The sequence below is a fragment of the Fringilla coelebs genome (assembly GCF_963513975.1).
Source record: "Fringilla coelebs genome assembly, chromosome: 2".
Classification (NCBI taxonomy): Eukaryota; Metazoa; Chordata; class Aves; order Passeriformes; family Fringillidae; genus Fringilla; species Fringilla coelebs.
This window is the reverse complement of record NC_140029.1, coordinates 69355258-69377927: the sequence shown is the minus strand read 5'-3', so window position 1 is coordinate 69377927 and position 22670 is coordinate 69355258. Positions and strand designations below refer to the sequence as shown.

General features: G+C 41.7%; 1 protein-coding gene across 1 annotated transcript in view; it reads left to right on the top strand.

Moving 5' to 3' along the window:
* Nucleotides 1-18419: 18419 nt before the first annotated feature.
* The window catches only part of RXFP2 (relaxin family peptide receptor 2), a gene marked incomplete at both ends in the record, with an annotated part of 52322 nt that continues 48071 nt past the window's right edge, over nt 18420-22670 (top strand). Inside the window, 1 exon segment of the mRNA XM_084201012.1 lies at nt 18420-18451. Coding sequence (XP_084057138.1) covers nt 18420-18451 — 32 coding nt within the window.

Here is a 22670-nt window from a genome sequence, read left to right as displayed (position 1 = left end):
AGAAACATGGAGAAGTAGTAAGAGATTTGCTTTTTGCAACACTGTAAAACTCTGAATGCTTTTGTGCGTTGGACACCATGATAATAAATATGTTTGAGTTTGCTTCCATCGCTTCTTCTTGTTGTTGATATGAAACTAAAGGAAAAGTGTAGAATTCTGAGCAAAATGCTCCCTGAGGGTGTCACCTCATCATACATTGGCTGAGGAATCTAAGAGCACTTGGCTCTGCTCCCTTAGTGCTGCCTGGTGTGGCTCTGGCTCTGAGGTCCCAGCTCACACCAGCACGGTGGCTTCACCCTCTGCACTGACCCTGTACACACATCTGCTGTGTCAGTACAGAACAAATTCACCCCCCCAGTCACACTGAGGGGTTTTTCCTTAATTAATTGTTTCATTCAGCAAAGAAATAGATTTAATATTGATTTGTAGACAACTAATCTGTCTGTTTCAGTTTGTGGCACACAATGTGCATGTATAAAGAATAGCTTTTTTAATACACAGTCCCATAGTGGTAGCCATTGTGTAACTACTTGATTTAAATTCTGTCCTGAGAACAAAAGTCCTCATGCTTTTCAGATCTCAGCCTGTTGTTTACAGGAAGAGACCTGTGGGACTAGAGGAAGTAGAGAAAGGTGAACAATGTGTTTTTATCTACCTGCTTCTGCAGATTCCCTTGACTTGTTTATTTTGTGCCCTTGTCAGTGAGGAAGCAGAAGTACCTCCACTGAAATCAGTTAATGAAATTTCTTCTGCTAGGACCTGCATTTGCATGGCAAGAATGGAAACAACTTTGCTGGAGTGTGTGTGCACTGGTTAGTTCTGCATACAGGGAGAGAAGATACAGTAGAAATAATTTATTTAAAGATGAAAAGGTAAGTAGGCATTATGCAAATGCATACAGAGGCCTAAAGGACTTGGTGTCAAAGAAAGGAAAAGCTGGTTTGGAAAACAGGCTATGGAGAGGAGTGACAGGAAATTCCATCAATGGAGTTAAATGAAACATTCTTTATGGAAAATCTATAGGCACACTGCTTTTATAAGCTGAGAAAAACAATGCTAAGCTATTCCTGTGAGAAATAAAATTTTAAAGCAATGCTTTTGTAAGTCTGAAGGCTTAAGAACCTGACTGTTAAACAGAACAACTCCAAAAAAGTTGAAAGCACTAGGCTGTTAATATTTTACAGACTCAACTTACAAAAAAAAAAAACCCACTGTAAGCAGATTGTTAATTAATAAAAAGCCATTAAAGAAAATTATCTACTGGGAAGATTATTGTGCATCATCAACTGATTTGTGCCCACTTCTCATTGATGTATTTCTAGCTGGGACGTCCTCCAGGTGAAAGTCTAATCAGGCAATTCATCATGTACCCATCAATGCCCTCCTAGCAGGAGCTCACGTGTTGCCCTAGCTCTACAGACACTGCACCTCATCTTCACAGGGGTGCTCTGTGACCCTGCTCCCCAGAAGCCTGGGAGAAGGGCAAGAAATGCAGCACATACTCCTCAGGAAGGAGGGAAACTGTAGGAGTGAAGACCTGTGAGTTCCTCAGTTGTCTTAAGGAGCGCTGCCACTGGTTCTCCTTCAAAGCAGCCATTCCCTGGCTAGCAAGGCAGCAGGAATGATGTGGGGTGGAACCCCCAGCAAAGACAAATATGCAGTAATAGCCTGGAGCAGGTCAAGCTTGTTTGTAGCTCCAGAGGCATTGGTAGGTCTAAGGACAGTCAGTCACAAGTGCTGATGGGTGATGTTAGCTAATCCACCAGCCTTTTTTTCCAGAGACTTCTTAAGATTTCTTATGTTCTTATGTAAAATTCTGTTTGCAAACTCCTTGAGGGAGCCCTGTACACGGAGCAAAGTGCTCCAGGTGCAGTGCTTTGATGCAGTCCATGCTGTGGCTCATGGCCTCCTTCTGCCCAGTTATGAAGCTCTGCTGACCTGACAAACCAAGTTATTTATTGGTTGTTCCTCTTTCTGTTGCTGTTTTCTCAGGCTAGAATTTTCCTGCTGATGGATTTTTTGTTAACTAAAACATCAGATCCTGCAAATGCAAGTTCTGGAATGACTTTACACTTAATAAACAGTGAAATACATTTTTAACAAAATAAAATGTGGATAATTGTTTATAGTTACCTGGTTGTTATATTTCGTGTGAGTGTGAGAAACTCTGTCAAGTGCCATTTGAATGAAAAAGATACAATTTTCTTTCATAAGATCTGGCTTACCTCTACTGTGGTTTGTCCCTTGTTCAATTGAGTGATATGATTAACATGTAAACAATCCTTGCCTTGGAAGCTCGTATTTGTCCTGCCACCATTGTCCAGTCCCTGATCTTGGGCACTTGGTGCTTGAAAGCTGAAGCTCCAAGCAGGGAAGTGTCTTCCTTGTCTACAGTTTTCTTTTGTGCTCTGTACATCTGCAAAATCTGTTAAACCCTGGACCTGTGAACTGAGCCATACCATTGTTCCTGGCTTGAGAAAAGGAAGATGGAGCCCAGCTCTGGCTAGGCTGAAATACCTGCTCCAGGTGAGTAGGTAATTGACTCTCATCAGCATTGATCACAGTCGGTCCCTGAGAGGACTGGTGCCAGTGCTGTACCAGCTTCTTCTGGGTGAGCAGATCCCTTGTACTTCATGCCCCTCAGGCAGTGCCTCTCAGAGCTGTTTCTCAGCAGGAACAGCACAATTGCAACACAGAAACTCAGAACTGCAAAACAGCCCAGGCTCCTCTGGAGGTCACCTGGTCCAGCCCCCCTGCTCAAGCAGGAACACATCCAGCTGACAGCTCAGGACGTGTCCAGCTGGCTTTTGAGTACCACCAAGGATGCAGACCCCACCACTTCTCTCAGCAGCCTGTGACAGCATTTGACCATCCTCCCAGCATAGAAGGATTTTCTTATGTTCAATTGAAATTCCCTGTATTTCAGTTTGTTCCCACTGCCTCTTGTCCTGTCATTGGGCTCCACTTGGAAGACTTCAGCTCAATCTAATCTACACCTTCCCATCATGTACTTACTGATGAGATCCTACCTGAGCCTCTGCCTCTGAGGAGTCTCTGAAGCTGCCTAAGTGGGGTACAGAATCAATTTGGTTTTGTTTATCTGACAGTTTCTCTGTAACGTGGCAAGGTGACTCCAGGCACTTTCCACCAGAGCCTGTTTACAGGTTTTTAATAACTGTCACAGTGCCAGGCGTTTGCTGCTTGGTGAGAAGCTGCTGGGAATAATTAGCACCGAGGGGAAAATGTCAAAGAGATTCAAATGTAACATTTATACAAAATGCTGCTGCTTTTTAAAATTCCCATCAGCGGCAGCACAAAACCTCTGTCATTCCCTGTACCCTGAGGTTCGTGCCACCCACACAGCTCTGCAAAGCAAGTTCCCCACTCAGTCCCATTTCTCTTCCCTGCAGGCTGGGAGCTGCAGAGACCCTGAGCTCCTCAGTGCCCTGGCACCCTGCACGTGTCCCCTTTCTGCCAGCCGTGTTATCCATGGATCATGGCCCTGTAGGAAGTTGCCCAGTATGTCTGCATCACTTACATCACTGCTCAGGCCTTCTCTCCTGTTAACTGCCTGCCCTGCCTGGTTTTGCCTCCAGCCACCCTGGAGCTCACTGTGCCGAGCTTTCCCATTCTGCACATCAACCCCCCCAGTCCCAGCCATGAGTTATGTGATGTGTTCTTCCTGCTGCCCTCACCCCACTAAAAATCAATGGGCAGTTTCTGTCATCTGCAGGTTTTGAATCATTTGCATGTGAAGGAGAGTGGGTTTTCCATTAACCCTTTGTCCCCTTGCAGGGTTCATCACCAGTATCCAGCATAAGGTGTTACTGCATCCTCCCTAGGCACCAGGGAAGAGATTTCCTCCAAAACTCACTTGCTCTGTGCCTTCCCTGATACTCCAATGTGGAAGTGCCCTCATCTTGCCAGCACAAATGTGACCTGCTCTTAAAACTGCATGCTTTGCTCTGTTGGTATTTTGGGGGTCAGATTGAGGCTTCTCCTGCCAGAGCTTCTCTCCCAGAGCAAAGAATGGAGGAAAAAGTGTTTGCTGCTGAGGCTGAGTGGAGGGTTCAAAACATTTGAGGCATTGGTGTTGGCATCTATTTCCCTAAATGTTCACATGGAATTGCTTCCATGGTGAGAAAAAAATTAATACATTTCTCCGGAGATGCCCCAGTAGGACTGAAGTGGCAGTTTATATCTTCAAAGCAGGTTTACATCTTTAGGAGCAGATATTTAGCTCCACATAGTGCAGAGCAATATAACTACTTTTAGTCATCTCTTGGGGATCTGATCTATGGGTGGTAACTTGGAAATATAAGGTGTTTAAATTGGTAAGATACAAATACTGTTTTCTGTAACATGCCCAGGCCTATAAAATGTTTTCTTTCCCCCATTAAGTCCTCCTGATTAGTGAAAAAACAGTTTTTATTGTAGATTTCTAGATAATCATGATATATTCTTCTCCTCTCCAGAAATAAAAACAATTTTTAAAAAATCAGCAGCAATCTCTTTGGATTGTATGCCTAAAGAGAATGTATAGGTATGTGTTCTACAATATATAGGTACATTTATAGCACCGCTTTCAAAGACCCATGATTCTGTTAAACCTCGGTGTTAGTAGCTCCAAGGAACTGATTTTATGCAGTCACCACCATTAAAATCCTGTGTTTACATTTCATTATCCCTGGGAAATAATGGTACAATACAAGGGAGCATGCAGGTAATGATTTTTACTGTCCTGTGTCATTTTCTCGGGTGCTCCTCATGCCTTGGTTGGCCAAATCCTTTCTGAAATGCCCTTTTCACCTGTGCTAAAAGGGAGCTGGAGTACCAATCTCAGTTTTAAGCAGAAACACTCCATGCTTCCTGGAGCCTCTGAACTTCTGGACATCTTCTGGACTGTTTCAGAAATGTCATTTTAGGTGGAGTACGTGCCCAGCCAGAGGAGCAGCCCACAGATCTCAGGTCTTGCCCTGTAGTGACTGAGTGGCTGCAGGATCTGTTGAGATAAAGCAAGGTAAGGGGTCCCTATTCAGGTGACAAGGCTGCAGTTGCCTATCTTTGTACTGAGAATGTTTGGTAAATTTGTATTTGTATCGCTGTGGAGGCAGAGCACCTCTCTGCAGCTGAGGGTAATTTATCACCTCCCAGTAATTGGGAGCCAGAAATAGAAAAAATACCTGTAGTGTATACTAGTGAATACTGGGCTTTTACCTCTCAGGTAAGGAGGTATGTAGCAAGGCTTTCTTAATTCCTCAGGTATGTGAGGAATGTAGCAAGGCTTTCTTAATTCTGTATTTTTAGAATTTATTTTAAAATGTAGTCTTTTTTAATTTATCTCATGCAATGACTATTGTACAGATGGAAATATCCCACATTAGACAAATGACAAATCATGAGTTGACCAAATCATCCCTTTCAGGGTGAAGTTAATGATTCAAGAAGTACACATCCAAATGTTACATAAGAGCTCCCTTCATTCTGAAATTACCAAATATAATTAAAAATGTATAAAGGAGGAGACAAGTAGCTTCAAATAACTTTGGGAACTTTTAATTATTTTCAAAATATGTTCAAAGCCAGGATAAGACTTCCATGTTCAGCCCTCATGCCTCTGACATCTGTGTGCCACCGCTCTGCCCAGGCAGCACCAGTCCACAGCTCATCTAAAACCCTGGTCTGATTACAAACAAAACCAGGGCAAAGCCTTACATTTAAATCACTAGCTAGAAGAGATTATTGAATAGAAATTTATGAGAGTTTGTTTTTCCTAGCATCAGGAAACAGGAATTTTCAACAATAAGCTATTGAATAACAAATATCATCTTTGTTTCAAATTTATTTATGAATAAGGGAGATTAAGAAAAAGGAGATTTACTCACAGGTTGAAAAACATAACAATCTTTACTTTCTATAGTTATTTCCTGGGGGTTGTGGATCAGCCCTGTCAGACAGGCAAAGGGAAATGCTCCGTTCAAGCAACAGAGGCAGATTAACCTGGTGGGGCTTCTTCACAGGCATGCTGCAAAGCTCCACACATTTCATCCGTCCTGCAGGGATAATTACAAGTCTGTCAGTTCCTCCTGAAACACTTTAAACTTTCACACCACTCAGCTCTCACAACCAGTATTGCTTAACAAATCCCAAGGCTTGTAAGACTCTTAGAAACTTCATGCAGTCTTAAATTTTACATACCTGCTGTTTACTATTTCTTCCTTTCTTTCACTCTGTTTTCTCTCTCTGATCCCCAGCTTGTTCGGGTTTGTTTTTCCTTTTGCCTAATGAACCTACCACTCAAACAGATTTGTTAGGGAGGCTGAGGGCACTCCAGTCACCCACCCCAGCCCAACTAGTCTGGTGTGCCCTTGACATGGACACAGCCATCTTGTTTAAACCAAGGCTACCTGTCAAGTAGAAAATGCCCAGAGCACTTCAGATTTCTTTTCCTGCTTGCCATTTTTGCCAGTCTATGCCCTCACATACATTTTGTTCCCACAGAGAAGATAGATTTGCCATTGGTTGACAGAGTCAATGCAGAGAAGTATCCCAGGTCTATTGTGTGTCAGTGCTCCCATCAGTTCCTGCTGTAAGGAATACTCTGAAAAAACAAAATGTGGTATTTTCCAGCTTGCCAGTGCTCAGCCACCTTGGGCCCTTGACAGCACCTTAGTAAATATGCCTCCTGAATTTTGAATAACCCATCCCATACCTGAGGTTAAGGTCCTTATATGTACATGCTGAATGCAGTTAGGAGATTTGGTCCAAGCATCACCATGAAGAAAGAATTATCAACTCATGGTGAACACACTCAAAGCTGAAGAGCTTTACAGGAGGAGGCAGAACTCAGTGCTATACAAACCCAGAAAAAGGGGGAGTTTTGCAGGCTTTTAAAGACGAATACACAGTTGCTATTTTTGTCTTGAATTAATTCCTCTGCACCTAGTACCTGTGAACACTGCAGTGGTACAGTTTCCCTTCAGAACTGGAAGAAAAATTCTCCATGGCCAGTGTGATTTCTCTCGACCTATTTTTCCCAGGAAATGAGGCTGTTTTTCTTTCTGCTATGACTAAGTCTCCAGCTCAGTCTCCTGTCTTCATTCACGAGTGCCAAAAGGACTGTAGAGCCCCCTGGTCATTCTGCTCAGGCTTGAGCCTGTATCAGCCTGGCTTATCCTGGTACCACAGCAGCAGCTTTGGGTACTCAAAGGCACATGAAATTCCTGTCTTCAGCTGCCTTCTCCCAGTGGATATCACTGTATTTGGCCATAGGCTTTGAGGCTGAAAGGACCTAGTTACTGTCTGGTCCAGTGTGCTGCAGAGGGAGAGCCCTGTGCCTGGCTGGAGGCTTGGCAGGAGGAGCTCTAACATTTGCAGTGAAAAGGAAAGGAGACCCAGGCAAATTGTGTGAGACCAGCTTCTCTGTTGCTATATAGTCCTCTTAAGGGCTAACGAGGAAAAAAAAAAAGCAACAGCAGAGGGACCAATTTGCTGAATTTTTAAAAAGTAAAACCAGTTCTTTTCATGTCTTGGAATTTCCTTGACATTTATAAACCAAAATATTACTTTATAGATAAATATGGATCTTTAAATCATGCTTGAATATTATAAAAATTTTACATAAACTCAAGGACTGATGTACAACTGACTTAGCTGTATTTCATCATGCCCACTGAAATCCCTTTTTTTGTGATGATTTAGTTTTGGCTCTCAGCAAAATTTCATTCAAAACCAGGCCCTGGTATTGGTTTATCATTGGTCAAGGTTTCTCAGTGTGGTCACCCATAAAAATTTCTTCTCCTCTCCACTTTCAGGTTTCCAGACAGTGTCTATATCCTTCTTGTTTTGGCTCATCCTATAAAATGCCTTCTCAGCTGATTTTCAAGGCCTATAGCAAATATTCCTGCATGTGCCTATTGCTCAGGGGTATTTAATCTCCTTCTTCCAGAGCACTGCTCCATGCTGCACTCCTGGCAAAGGTGATGGAAATCCACAGAGACTGAGAAAATGTGAATCACATAAATTTTGGGTTCTTTTTGCAAAACCCTGCATGACCTCAGGCAAGTTACTTAGCTGTAGATGTCAATTGGTACTACAGTTTCATAAGTCCATGGAAAGTCCTGGATTGCAGTTCCTGTGAAAGCAAAGCCACAGACACTTAAATCTAGACACATAAAACCAAATGACCTTTAGCGAAATGTGGGTCTCTGTTTTATTTTACCTTATTTTTCTGGGCTCTGGAATAATGTGTAGCTTCAGAAAACTATACCTTAGGTTGAAGTAAATTTTATTTCTATATGATAGATGAGTCCTCAGGACTTGTTTGGTACATCTGTACATTTGTCTACGTATACATGAGCTGGGTAATTGCACAACTCCTGCAAAAAAAGCTTTTTGTATTAAACCCCCAGAGAGACACTTTCTATCACAGACTCCTTTTGGCTGACAAATGTATTTTAAATACTGCTCTCTATATCAGCTCTGACAGCCCTTCTTAGCTAGTAAATTTGTGGTTTGGGAATCGAGACAAACAGAATGTACATAAACTAAAACCTCTGTGATAAAAACAGTGTCAGTCACCAAGTCATAAAGCTTAATGTATTGTAACCCATTAGTGGTAATTCTGGCTATATCTGAAAGTGGGAAAGGACTAGATTAAAATATTTTACAAGGCTAAGAAAAGTCAAATTTACACTCAAGATTCAAAGCTGAGGTGAATTGTTTGCCTTCAAAGCCAAGGAACAAAGGAAGATGGCTGGGAGCTGCCTGCTCAGCAGTGTGTGAGGCTGCACTGCCCATGGTCTTGTCTCACACAATTCCTGTAAGGCTGTTTGCCATGGCAAACCCCCTGACTGCCCCATGGCCTGTGGCAGACTAAAATCAGCCTCACAGGATGATTTCCTTTGAGGAGGTGCTGGGGAGGGACCCACCACAAATGGAAAAAGCTCAAGTCCATCCCTGGGGCTCAGATTTGGATTCAAAGGGAAAGGTACTGTTCAGTTCATCTCTTAGAGGCCATGCAAGCTCAGCTTCTGCCTAAATGGACATTTCTGTCAATGCTGTATTTGTATAGCCACCTTCTGCCCTCACTGGGATAATGGGAATGGGCACAGGGTCAGAACCCCTCGAGGAAGCCCTCCTCTGTGCCCAAGGGTGTCCTTGCAAGTGGATTAGTGAAAACCATGGAATTATGTTGAAACAAGCCTTTTTTCAAGTAACAGAGAGCAGTGTACCTATGGCCTGGTAGCTTTGGAGTTCTTTTCTTTTTTTCTCTGAATGCTGTTCAGGCTCAGTATTGTGCAGTCCCTCTTACATTTTGCTTTATGGGAGGAAAGTGGGTCTCACAAGAGTTCCTCAGGTTTCTTGCAAGTTTCAAGAAAAGCAAGGGGTTTTTGGTGATTTTCACTGAAAAATTTCACAGAGCTCTACAGAGTCCTGCAAGGTTAAATCCTTCTTCTTCGAGGCCCTGCTGGAAACTAAGTGATGCATTAGCAGCTCACAACTCCCAATCATTTCTGTCCCTTTGTCTTGTCCTAAGGGGGAAGATGATGTTTCATCAAAGGAAGCAACAGAGTTGCTGTTCTTATATAAATATAAAATTAGTAATTTGAAAATAGGCATACATTTACTTATTTTCTGAAAAACTTTTCCTACCTTATTATGAAGATTTTGAAAAAGTAATTTTCTTATCATACTTTTTAAAATCAGAATTAGAGTTGACGTGTAAACTTTGATTAGAAAGGCATTTTAAAGAAAAATAATTATTAGGAAAACCCCAGTATTTTCCTGGGAAAGATATACATTTTTTTCCCCCACAGATTTGAAGCAAGTCACGATGTTCTGTGAACTGCTGTGTATTGTCTGGACTTTGCAGCATTCAGGGAGTCCTGACTTATTTTCCTTTTTTTTTTTTTCCTCTCATGGGTTTATAGAAAATGGTTTGTCCCATTGAATGTGTTTGGAGGTCACAGCACCCTGAATTTGTTCCATCCTTTTGCTGACAAAGATCAATAAGGTAATCACCAACTCTGAGCTGAAAATTATCAAATGAACTTAGCAACAAGATCAATAAATTGTGCCAAAACCAGGTACTCTGGTTCTGCAAATGCTGAAGTGGTTCATTCTGATATTGCTCAAAATTATACATCCCAAGTTTTGCCCTGGAATGGGATCAGGAATGTGGGTTTAAGGGCAGCATTTGCTGCAGTCTGGATCTTCTGGACTCAGCTCAGTTTGGTTTGGCAGAGCAGCCCATGGAGAAGTGTCCATGCAAAACATCCTCTCTCACCTTTGCAGTGCAGGCTGGAGTGAATCCAAACCTCTAGAGGGCACTGAGCTTTGCTCAGTGCTCAGCTATAGAAGAACATGTAACTTCTGTGGTTTCATAGTGAGAAGTGGTGCCTCGTGTCTATCAGGGTGATAAATGCCTGTGCCTGGGGCCGCTGGAACTGTACTTCAGCTTGTACAGGGTCATGCAAGAAATAGTCTCTCTCAAGACCCCTACAGGGATCAGCCCTTCTCCTGCTCACTGGAGTGATGGCTCGGTCTCCAACTTCCCTCCCAAAACTCAACAGCAATGGTCACTGGTTTTCAGTGAGCAATTACCCAAATAGCAGTGCCTTGGGCATGGAGAGCCGATCAGATTTTTGCTTTTCTAAAACAGCACACAAAGAGCTCCCCTTTGGAGCTTTCATCAGGATCATGTCAGTGGTACTTCTAGAGCTTTGCCTAATGCTTTTTTCCCAATCTTCTGCCTCTTGGTGATGTGTGTCTGCTGTGTAGTTTGCTCTGCTATGCTGCTGAGAGCCACTCAGCTTGCTGCCTCTGCATTACCATTATATCTGCAGTGGAGAACCCTGTGACTGAATGAATCAGTATCACATGTGGCCTGATTCTAGGGAGGTAGAATTAATTATAAAAGCCACTACTGATAATGTGCTTTTCCATTGTTTGGCAAAATCTGTCCAATATTGTCACTGTCCATTGTCTGGGACTCAGTCCATGTGGTGAGAGTTTTCTCAAGCTCTCAGAAAAATTTGTTGATCCAAATATGCACCAGTCTGTCTCTCAGTGAAAAAATTCCCAGGGCTGATCCAAACAGAGGAAAGTAAGGGGGGAAACTGAGTTTCAAACTGCAAAACAATAAAACCATTGGATGAGGTTAGTCCCATTAGGCTAACAGGGTCTTAGGGTTACATCTACAGAGACTTCTGTGAAGGTGTGGTGCTTAGGGTTTGGGGCTCTGTTATTCTTTGCACACAGTCATTACTGCAGCAGCTGTCTCTAAATAATGCATGTCTGTTTGCATGTTTTATGGGCTTCTTTTAAAGTTGTGGATCTCTCTTAAAGCAGTTAATAGAGGTATGCACAAGAGAGTTTGACTCTGTTACCCTTGGAGGAAAATCAAGGAAAAGACTCCCAAGCTCTCCAAGATCTGCAAAGCTGGTGTTTGTTTCCTCAAGGCAAAGTGAGCCCAACAAGAGAACACCAGGCAGAGGCAGTGCTGATGAAGAAGATGTGCTGCGCCTCACCCAAATCTGAGCGATGCTGAACACTCTTCTCAGCCTGCTTATATCCCCACTGTCCTGGGACCAGCACCAGTGGGTTTTCATCAGGCACACGTGGGTTTTCATCAGGGACCAGATGGGTTGAAATCTTTGAAAAAATCTCTGCTTGGAAACATCACCTAAAATGGGATTGTTTTATTTTGTAGATTTCATCTTACTATAATAATACGCCTTCGCATGATAAAGGAATCAATGGATAGGACTCCCTAGATTCTAGCTTACTTGCTGTAGAATGTTTCAAATTAACTAATGTTAATTAACTAATGTTGTTTGGTTTGATTCCTGGAGTAATCCTTGGCACAGGCACAAAAGAATTGATTACTCGAAGTGGAGATGATGCCAGTCTTGTTTCTGCCTCAAGGCTCAGCAAAGCTTGAGGGCAGCCCACGCCAGACCTACCCTATTCCTGGTGCCTCAGGAAGGATCCCCACGGGGCAGGAGGTGGCTTTCAGGGCAGAGATCAGACTCAGGGGGCAGGCAGGATGGTAAAAATGTGTCTTTAGTCCCAGCTGCTCCTGAGACATGCAGCAGTTTTATCTTATGCCCTGGGCATACAGACAGCAGCAACAACCCGGCCAGAGCCCTGGGAAGCCCTGTCCCTCCCAAGCCATCAGCAAAGCAGATGGATCTGGCAGGGAAGGGTTTCAAGGACGAAGAGAAACCTTCAGGGGAGCGCAGACTCATGTGCAAGGTGGGCACTGCCTGCTGTGTTCACCCTCCCTTGGGAAGTGCACAAGGGACCAGGGTTTCTTGCCATATAGGAGGCCTCCAAATGGTGCAGAACTGCCCCACTACGGGCTGGTGCTTGCTGGTGCATGCAGACACTGGGGCCAGCAGGGCACACCAAACCCAGGACAAGTTGTACACCTGGATGGAGGTGGTCACTACAAAGGCCAGGTGCAAAGGCACCTCTTCATTTGAGAAGAGAGATCACCATCACACAGTCCCAAAGAAACTGAAGGCTGGTTGGAAAGGACCCTACCTGGAGTCCATCCATCAACCTCTGGATGCTTTGGCATCCAGCTGCTGCACCTCTGCCTGTGTGCGCTGTACCCCTTTGCCAGAGGAGCGGCAAAATATGTGCAGAAAAATTACTTGTGAGAGTCCTGCAAGAGTTCATGTGCAGGAGTTTCATCAGTTAGAAGCTGTAGTATTACCCAAAAAAATCTTCACTAAGGTCTATAAATCAACTCGAGCAACTTCCACATCCAGGGAACTAAATGGCTGTAAACTCAAGTGCAACAAGCAGGCTCCTCACCCCTGGTGTGGAGGGAACACATCCCACCCACAGGATGAGTGGGAGGAAAAAGAAACTCGGAGAGCAACTGAATCAAAACCTTTTCTTCCATAACTAGGCAGCAAAATGGGAAAATGAGTTTTCTGAATCATATTAAAGTATTATTCCTGGAAGCGCAGGGTCTTCTTAACATGTAAAGCCTCTAGAATTTGTTTTTCTCTTTCAGAGAAGTCTAAAATTAGCTGTTAAATTATTCTCCTCTCTGCTGGCTAAAAAAACCCAAACAAACCATCCAGAGATTATTCACATTTGACTTAATTTGAATAAATGTACTATCACTGACTTGATTGCTAATTATCCTTGCGCTCAGTAACTCAAATTAGCATCCTATGAATTGATCAAAATGGATTGGCCATGTCAGGGAAAATATGTTTATTTGCCTAAACCTGCGGTCTTACACAGATAGAAGCATATAGCAAGGCTTCAGCCTTTGACAAGGTGAGACCATGCTGCTGTTTCACAGTATTTAGCACTTTTCCTACCTTGGGGTGAAGGGAACAAGGCCGGCTGCCCTCCCTTCACAGCAGATAGCAAAGGGACTGATGGTACTCTTTTCATTTGGCCTGCCTGGAAAAAATGAGATGGACACACTCAGCTGCTCTAGCCCTGTGTTCTTCACTTTTTTCATCATGTCTTAATCCCATCATTACATTTCGTTGTGAAAGAACATCACAGAGAAAGAAAGGAAGTTGAGTGATACAGAAAGAAACATCAGGACAAGAGCCCTGGACATGCTTTCCCTTTGTCTGAGGAATAGGGCAGAGTTTCCTCTGCAAGAAGAAATACAAAAATGTGCTAAGACAAGTCAGGAGAAGAAAAAGAGGGAGAAATAATGAGTGGAAAAATTACACTGAGGCTAGGTTAATATATAAGAGATGAAGACACAAATGGAGGTAATGCAAAAAAGAACCTGCTTGTTGTGGGGTGGAAGTGACTAGTGACTTGGAGAAGTGGCAGAGGCAGGGAGCCAGGAGTGGAGAGAGTGGAATTTTGGGGTCCCTGGAAATGCTGTAGCCCCTCACACAATCCAGCATCTCTGTTTCCAATGTGACTGATTTACTAGGTGGGATCACTTAGCTGTAGGACACCATTAATTGCTTTTCTTTTTTTTCCTCCCATCCTAAATGTATGAGATCACTTACTGCAGAGCTCTTCCAACAGGCAGAAGACCCACAGGGCTTTGACCATAGGAATACAGTCTCACAAGAGATTTATTCACAGGTAAGTGAAATCATGAGTGATTAAATTTAAATAAGTTTAAATTCTTGAAAGCAAGAATTTAAACATAAGAAAGGAAAAGACTTCCTATTTCTTGCCAGAAAGAGCAGGCCAATGAACATGTTAAATCTTGCTAACTCTAGGGGTCCCATGGCAAAGCCATTACTTGCAGCTTTCAGGATATTAGTGGAGCTGCAAATTGATGCTGAACACCTCTGAAGAACATACCTTTAACAATATCAGATCAAAAATGTTCCTACAAGTCCATTAAATTGGTTATTCACTGGGTCTTTCTTTAGTTTTTATTTAACCTGCCAGAAGTGAGAACTTGGCCTGGGGTTCTTCAGCTAGAGTTCAGATAAAGAATAATGTTTGATGGGAAGTAGGGCTGAAATTAGCTCACTTTCACAGAGTATCTTGGCTATGTACTAATCAAAAGAATTAACACTTGCTCCTAGTTGGCCAAAGGGAAAATGTCACTGAACATGTCATGACAAGCATATCCTTTTAAGCAGTCTCAGTAAAAACACTTCCAGCACCTATGTTATAAAGGCATGGTGCCAGGTAAAACGGACTCAAGAGTTATAAAAAGCATGCTATAGATCCAAGTCTTAGAAATCATAAGTTACATCCTTTTCTGCACAACTTTGATCACCTGCATTGGCTCTCATTTGCCAAAATTGCTGTAAAGAATTATTTTACTTCAGAAAATTAATGTATAGCAATATTCTAAAATGATTTGATTATGTTCACCAGCTATTTCTGGCTTTGCATAAATAAGTGATTATATCCAACCTCTAACCATCTTTCCCTCCCTCCACTTTCACCTTTTCCCTTTTAAAATCACAAATTGTCCTTTGCAATATTTCCTGTTACAGATCTTAAAATATATCCCAGGCACAAAATGTACTCATCCCCAGAACCCTTGTACACCCCAACACATTCCATTAGTGAGAGGAGAAGCTGACTCACGCTCTGATGATTGATGCATCTCCTGTATCATGCAGTCAGGAAACTTGATGTACAGCATTACTAAGAGATTGTTTACAATCTCTTTACTCCATTTTTTGGCTAATGCAGCTAAATTTGCTGATCCTGTTGAAGTGCATAAAGCCCTTTGCCTGAGTTACCTTTAACACGAGTCTGAGTTATTCTTTGTTTTATTGTGAGCACAATAATGTCATTTAAGCCCCAGAGTGACATATTCCAATGTCAAAGGTGACCCCCCATTTCTACATATAAATCTAAACATACATAAACCAGGGCTCAGCTCTTAAGAATTACTTCAGGCCACCAAACAAAATCCTTGCCATTTACCTTTTGTAATTAATGCCCATTACTCTTCTTAATTAAAAGATTCAATTAAATTAATTCTATTAATGGTACTGTGTTTGTTACTCAGTGTAATAAATAAAATACACTCGCAGGGAATTACATCAGTGCTTTTTCCCCTTAGCTTTTTTTATTCTCTAGAAAGCATCTATTCCTCAGCTGGTCTAAAACTGCCACTTTTTCCCCATTCTTGTCTGCTTTGGTGCTACCATTGTAACCACCCCAGGGGAGCCATGGAAGAGCTTGGGAGTGAAGCACTGAATCACCAACCTTCTCCCCAGGCCCTCAGCATCTGTGCCTCCAATTTAATCTTTGCCTTTCATGCTTTGCTGCTCTTGGCTGGGTTTGCCAGACACAAACAGGTTCATCACAAATCCCTTCCCTCCACCCCATTAACAGGCTTGTGGCAAAGGTTTGGCTCATACAGGATTTCACTGATGGTAAAAGCTGTTCTGCATCTCTCCTCAGGAAACACAAACCTTTTCTCTCAAAGCAAAGCAATTGAGCACTCATGAAAACCAACCCTTTCAGTACTATATGCTACAGTTTTAATGGAATCTCTCTCATTTCAGCAGGGTCTTCAACAGCTTTGTGGACTCAGTCAGCTGATGAAAACTTAGGCTGGAAAAAGAGATTAGTGTGGCTACTGCCCAGGACAGCCCTCCTGCATGATATGTGCCACACCACTGTGTCAAGACAGGATTGATCCAAACAACAACATCCTGCTTGTACGAGCTATTGGCTATTGTGTAAAAAAAGCCACATGACTACATTTAAATGCAAGGTTGTGTTTGCATCTGGTGAAATTCTGACCCCTGGAGCAAATCCCAGCTTTTATGAGCAAGGTAAAGCTAATGCTACATCTACATTAACTCAGCAGGTAAAAAAACTGCAAAACTCAAACCAGTTTTCAGGTATGCTACCTCTCAAAACCATGAAGGGACAGGAAGGGCCACTTCAAAACCTAACACAGGGTCTCTGTGCTTAAAATCTTCTCAGTCTTCCAATTCTCCTGATGGTCTCCTGAAGAAAAGTTATCCCTACCTGCAACAGTTTTGTTCCCTTATGCTCCTGAGAAGCAAGGCGTACAGCAGTATTGCTGATTCATTTGTGCCTCATCCTACCATCCTTTGGTCTTTGGAGCCTTCTGACTAGAGCAGGAGGGACATGGCTCCAAGAAATGGCACCATCTTCCCCAACCTGGAGCTGATTCCTCTTCGGGAATGTGGGTCAGTGAGCTGTCCCTTAAACCTACTTCACAGCAGCACTGAAAGAGTATGGATCTCAATAAGGTTGAAACAAAAACCACTGACATTTATTTATTTCCTCAAACACTGACCAGTTTCTGAAATTAAATACACTTATTACTGCAGTTGTGAACCAGACATCTGGAAATTTTTACAAGGGCGTGTAGAGACAGGAAGCAGGAGTGGCTTTAAACTGAAAGAGAGAAGATTTAGATTAGATTTTGGGAAGAAATTTTTTACTGTGTGTGAGGTGCAGCCTTGGTTCAGGTTGCCTAGAGAAGTTGTGGATGCCCCATCCCTGCAAGTGTTCAAGGCCAAGCTGGGTGGGGCTTTGAGCAGCCTGGTCTAAGGCAAGGTGTCCCTGTCCATGGCAGGGGCATTGGAAGCAGATGATCTGTAAGGTTTTTTCCAACCCAAAGTGCATGAGCAAAACCCTGTCATTTTATTTAAATCTCCAGTGAAAGACCTGATTTAACTCAATTTTGAATGTTTTTTACACATTAAAAACATTTTTAATGTTTTCTGCTCTTACTTTCTGAATTCCAAAGAGCACTTCTTGTTCTTTGCAGGCTCAGTTCATATTCTATTCTCTTTGAGGTGAGTATTCACCTCATTATGTAGTATTCACCTACTGTCAAGGGCTGCAGCTCTGAGCTTACAAGCATTTATCACCTCCTTGAGATGCACGCTTCCAATATTATTTGTATTTTTGACCTGAACAAATGTTGAGTTCTGTCCACATTCAAGACCTTGCTCCCTCTGCATGCATGGCTGATCTAAGGAGGCCCTTTCATTTCTCAGTACATTGCCTGCTGAGTCCTGAAGAATGAGAGGCATTTACAATTTCAGGTTACTAAATTTCGAACACGAAAAAGCTCAGCATTCAGTCTGCCTCTGAATGAGTGAGTAGCAAAGGAGGAAGGTAGGAAAGAACTGGGGTTACAGGAGTCATTCTTTGTCTCTTTTCTGCTTGATTTCCATTTATTCAGTTATTTCACCGAGAGCAGAATTTTAACAATAGAGGAGAGTGAGGGAATGTCAGGAGTATATCTATGTTGATCAAGTAGATCATCAAAACTTCTTAACACAATAGTTCCCCTGGGTAACAGAGCAGACACAACTGACTGGGGCTCCCAGGACAGCTGGAAACTCAGTGACTCAGGAGATCTATAGTTGAGGCTGCTATAGGGGAAGATGTCCAGGACTTTATGAATGAGCTGAACAAGTTTCTCATCTTCCATCTGCAGAAAGGTGGGATGAGGGGCACTGCTCATCTTCAAAGAGTGGTTTCCCCACTGCCTTCAGTGCTGTTTCTCTCCTGCCATCCCCTTGAGCTGCTGGTTGCCTCCCTCAGTGTCCCTTGGAGATCCAACCCTCTTTGAAGGCTGGCAGCCACTTCTGTTGGAAGGGCTGCTCCAGGGAACCTCATTAGGAGCACAGCTTCCACGACCACGTCTGTCATCACTTTCTGCCATAGTTAAATGCATTTTCCAGGTGCTTGTTGAAAATAAGGCTCTGGTCTTCCTTTCAGGCACCACTCTCAGCAGTTTAGTGCTCAGCTCAGGCTCTTCTCTGCCTTGTCTCAGCTGCTTCAGGTAAGAGCCCAATCTTGACTTTTTCTCAGGTTGAAACTGGGTGTGCACCCCTGGTGCTGTCCTGCAGTGCTCTTGCTCAGACTTTGACAAATTTGTTTTGCCATTTTCATAGCCACAAAGAATGCTGATGTTAAAAATAATTTCTAAGCACGCCATTTAGACCATGCCAAGTCTTCCTGAACATCTGCCCACCAGGTAATTTTTGTCTATTACACCCCATGTCTTCAAACCTCTTTCAGATTTACCTTTACAGACGCTGTAGCATTGTGGAAGTAAACACTCAGTGACAGAGCTCAAGCTCTGTTCACATCTGCATAAAAAGAGAAAATATCAAATTGAAATAACTCAGGCCTGTTGAAAATGTGGAGAAATATCTGCAAAAACCACGCTGATTTTAACACTTTCTGAACTACAGACTGAGCTTTCTAGTGCAAAACACACTAGTAATCCCAGAAAGTAATAAGATAAGCTATGTAGGACAACTTTCTTTGCAGAAGGCCATGTCAGGATGTGATGTTAAATGTCCCTAAAATAACACATGCAATATCCATTTTCCTCCTGAGCTTGGAACTGCCTGCACCTGGAGGGGAGAGGAAGAACTGTGCAGCAGGACTTCTTGCTGGGGACTGATTAAACAGTTTCTTAACTGCTGAATTGAGAAAAACTACCCCAAACCATCCTTGGCAGAAAGAAAAAAAGGAAAAAAAGAATATTTTTGGCATGTTTAAAGATATCTAAATATACAAAATGTTGCTGTAAAAATTGGTAAGTGAAGGCATTATAATGCCAAGGTACCCTGTATTTATCAGAAAAACATGGGTAGCCCCCTGCTACAACTGTGCAAATGAAAGATTTAATTTTTCTTGTTTTGTCCTTCCTGATGCCTAATAAATCTTGAAAATCAGCCATTTACAGTGATTCACAAGCTGGGGAGGACCAGTGCAACTGGAACCCCATATACACAGAAGAATTGGCTGAAGAAGCACTAGAAAGAAACACAGATAAGAGGCCTTTTGTTTGAGAGAATATTTTCTTACAGATTTTTGTCTAGCTGCAGTTGCTAGAGATGTTCTTTATTTCATGAACATGCCTAAAAATCTGCTGGAAATGTTGTACAGCTGTCACAGTGTTCAGATTTGGGATGTGAGAGTGTAGCATGGGTTTTATTTTCATCTGAGTGAAATGGCTGAGTAACATTCTGCAGTACTACAGCATATAAATAATTCAGCTGCTCAGAGGGCTTTATAAATATAAATAGAAATTATTTAACACCACTTTTTAAATTGTAATTAGGCCAGCTAGCCACTCCTAAAGTTCTATATTTTTTCCTTGTATCTGTCTTTTTTCATCAATGATGTATGCAGGATTTTTCCTACAGGGGTTAGTGTGTTTGTTTTGACATTGATAAAACCAAACCCTTTTGTTAATTTTTAATTAAATGAGCAGAATATGTCCTTCTGTCTTCTTTGTTGCTGCAGCTTCCTCCAGCATTCACTGTATGATAACAGAGGAAGAAAAATAACTCTGTGTCAGAAATGCAGATCATGAGTATTTACCAACGTTACCAGATAGTTTGAGTTCTAATTTTCTTTGCTTAAATGTTTAGACTCTTAGAGAGTGGGCACTATATTTAGATAAAATACTGCTTCCCATCTATTTTTGTGGGGTGCCAGCCTAAAGTTACCCCTCTGATTTACTAAGTTGTTAAATACCACCTGGTGTTAAAGATCATGTTCACACAGCTCTACCACAAGTGTTTCAAATGGCTGTTGTCACCTGGAAGCAGTTTCCTCCAGAGCTGAAAACATTAAATTTGTGTGAGCACTCCAGGCTGCTTTACAGCAAAGTAACCATAAATTAATTTAAATCACCTTCAGTGTCAGAGGTCAGGGAGCATTGGCATAAGGTGAGAACTGCCAAAAGGCAAGATAAATTACAGCCTGCAATTACCTTACATTTTTTTTAAGTTGCATTGAATAGAAAGTGCTTTTTGAGCCATAGCATTTAAAAGAGGAAAACAAAAGATATAGGGTCACCAGTATAGCGAGAGAGGGGCAGCTTGAAAACATTCCAGGCATGGTCCCTGCCTAAATGCTTAAGATTTGGTTTTTTAGAGGAGTATGATGATAAAGGCAGGATGAATGGCCAGAAGAAATCTATGGAAAGAGAAAACTGAGGACAGACTAAAAATCAGCTTCATGAGGAAGAGCATAAAGAGTATTTGACCAAAAGGTATTCGTTCCTAGGGCAAGATGCAGAGCACACAAAGCACTCCTGGTGTCCTTTCTCTTTGTTTGTTCTGCTCAGTTTTTCATGCACAACGAGCATGCCTGCAGCCCAGCCTCAGCTGTCATGGGACCTTCTGTGCTATTTGTGGGAGTAACTATTGATTTTAGGATCGTAGAAGATTGATCACTGCTGAGTCTGTGTGCGGGACTGAGGCAACAAAATCTAATTTAGGGACGTTCCAGACAACCTGTGATGGGATCCTTTAGTTATTAGTGAAAAGCAGTATTTTATTTCCATTTTTCAGGTAATCACTTTTGTCTGTCACAAAGTTTGTTGTCATTTATGCCACTCCCTCAGGATAGTTGTGTTTAGTCTCTCATGCTGGCTGATAAACGTGCATATATATATATATATATATACACACACACACACACACACACACATTTATATATATCCACACACACGCATATATATACACCCATTATGTATATGTATGCATATTTTAAATATATATATGTATTGCTTTTTTCCATTAACTCAAAGCAATTTTAAAATGTGCTTTGTAGTTGGAACAAGAGATTGAAGAAATTCCTAGAGCAGTTTTCCTTTAAAATTTTCTTTTTTACATAAACAGTTTTTACTCTTTTTCAACATGCATTTCAATGACATTTTAAAAGCCAGAATGTACCATTTTGAATTTTTTTAAATGACAAACTATTAAATTTTGACCTCATTTTTGATTTAGATAAGTTACATTCAAATATAAATTTCAAAATACTTTTTTCCACACTGTTTACAACTTTTTAATGCAAACCTTGTACTTAGAGAATAATCCACATGTCCAAAGTTAAGAAAATAATCCAGAAACATTGAATCATAGAACAGTTTAGGTTGGAAAAGTCCCCTTAGGTCATTGAGTCCAAACATTAACCCAGCACTGCCAAGTCCACCACCAAACCATGTCCCCAGTGCCACAGCTGCACATCTTTTGAACACCTCCAGGGATGGTGACTGAACCACTTCCCTGGGCAGCCTCTTCCAATGCCTGCCCACCCCTTCAGTGAAGAAACCTTTCCTAATGTCCAGTATGAACCTCACCTGGCATCACATGAAAGCATTTCTGCTGAAGCAATTTAAAGTAAACAGAAGAAAATGTTGGAACATAATATTTTTAATGCCTTCCTTTGTTTCAAAATACAGTGAGAACTTTTTGTGTGCCATAAGTGTTAATTTATCTGTATATAATATGTAATATCTTTTAATATTATTTTAAGTACATTGTGATTAATTTACTATGAGTGTAAGGTATTATTTTGTTCCAACTTTCTGAAAGTGGAAGGCTTCCTGTTAAAACAAGTGCTAAGTCGAAGAAAGAACACATTTTAATTATCTCAATGGAAATATAGAAATTTCAGCTTGGCATCCAAAGGTGGAAGAAAATCTGTTAGAACAACCAAGAAGAAAACTTGATTTTTATGTACAAGTGGATACCTGTTTTATTGTTTGTTCTGGTAAGCTTGTGCAAGATGATGGACTCTGAAAAAGTCTGCCTTTATTGGCTGTGCTACAGGAGAATGGCTTTGCCCTTGGTCACAGGAGTTTTGCCCTTGGTGACAGTAGTTTCAAGTATTATAAACTCAATATGAATATTGTACAAAGTACAGCTGATGAGCAGGTATAATCCAATTGATTTTATTCTGTTTTTCATCACGAAGTTTGTGCAAGACATTTTTGCATCAGAAATTTAGGCGATTCAGCCAGTGGATTCAACATCAACCTTAAACATTCATTCATGCACAAAACCTTTAGGACCAGAATATTGAAAAGATCTCCTGAACATAAAAGCCCCAGACACAATGGGCATGCCTTGCAGCCTAACTACACATATTTCTGAAGAGAAGAAAATTTCATGAGCAGCTCATGAAACTGTTTTCACAAAGAAGCTCCTCTTAGGGGATCATGGGTAGAACTGGCTAAAGATAGCTACCTTTCTAATGCATTTCCTTTGAGTTAGAAAGTCTCACTCTATACTAGAAAAAAGAATTGGTGTCAACCAAGATGAATAATATAAACCTTTGATCCCAGGTTCAAATTACACCAGTAAAATCACAGTGAGTTTGTAGTGTTAGTGTCGTGACAGTGAATCCTATTTTTGTTTCAATAATGTATTAATTTGGGATATTCC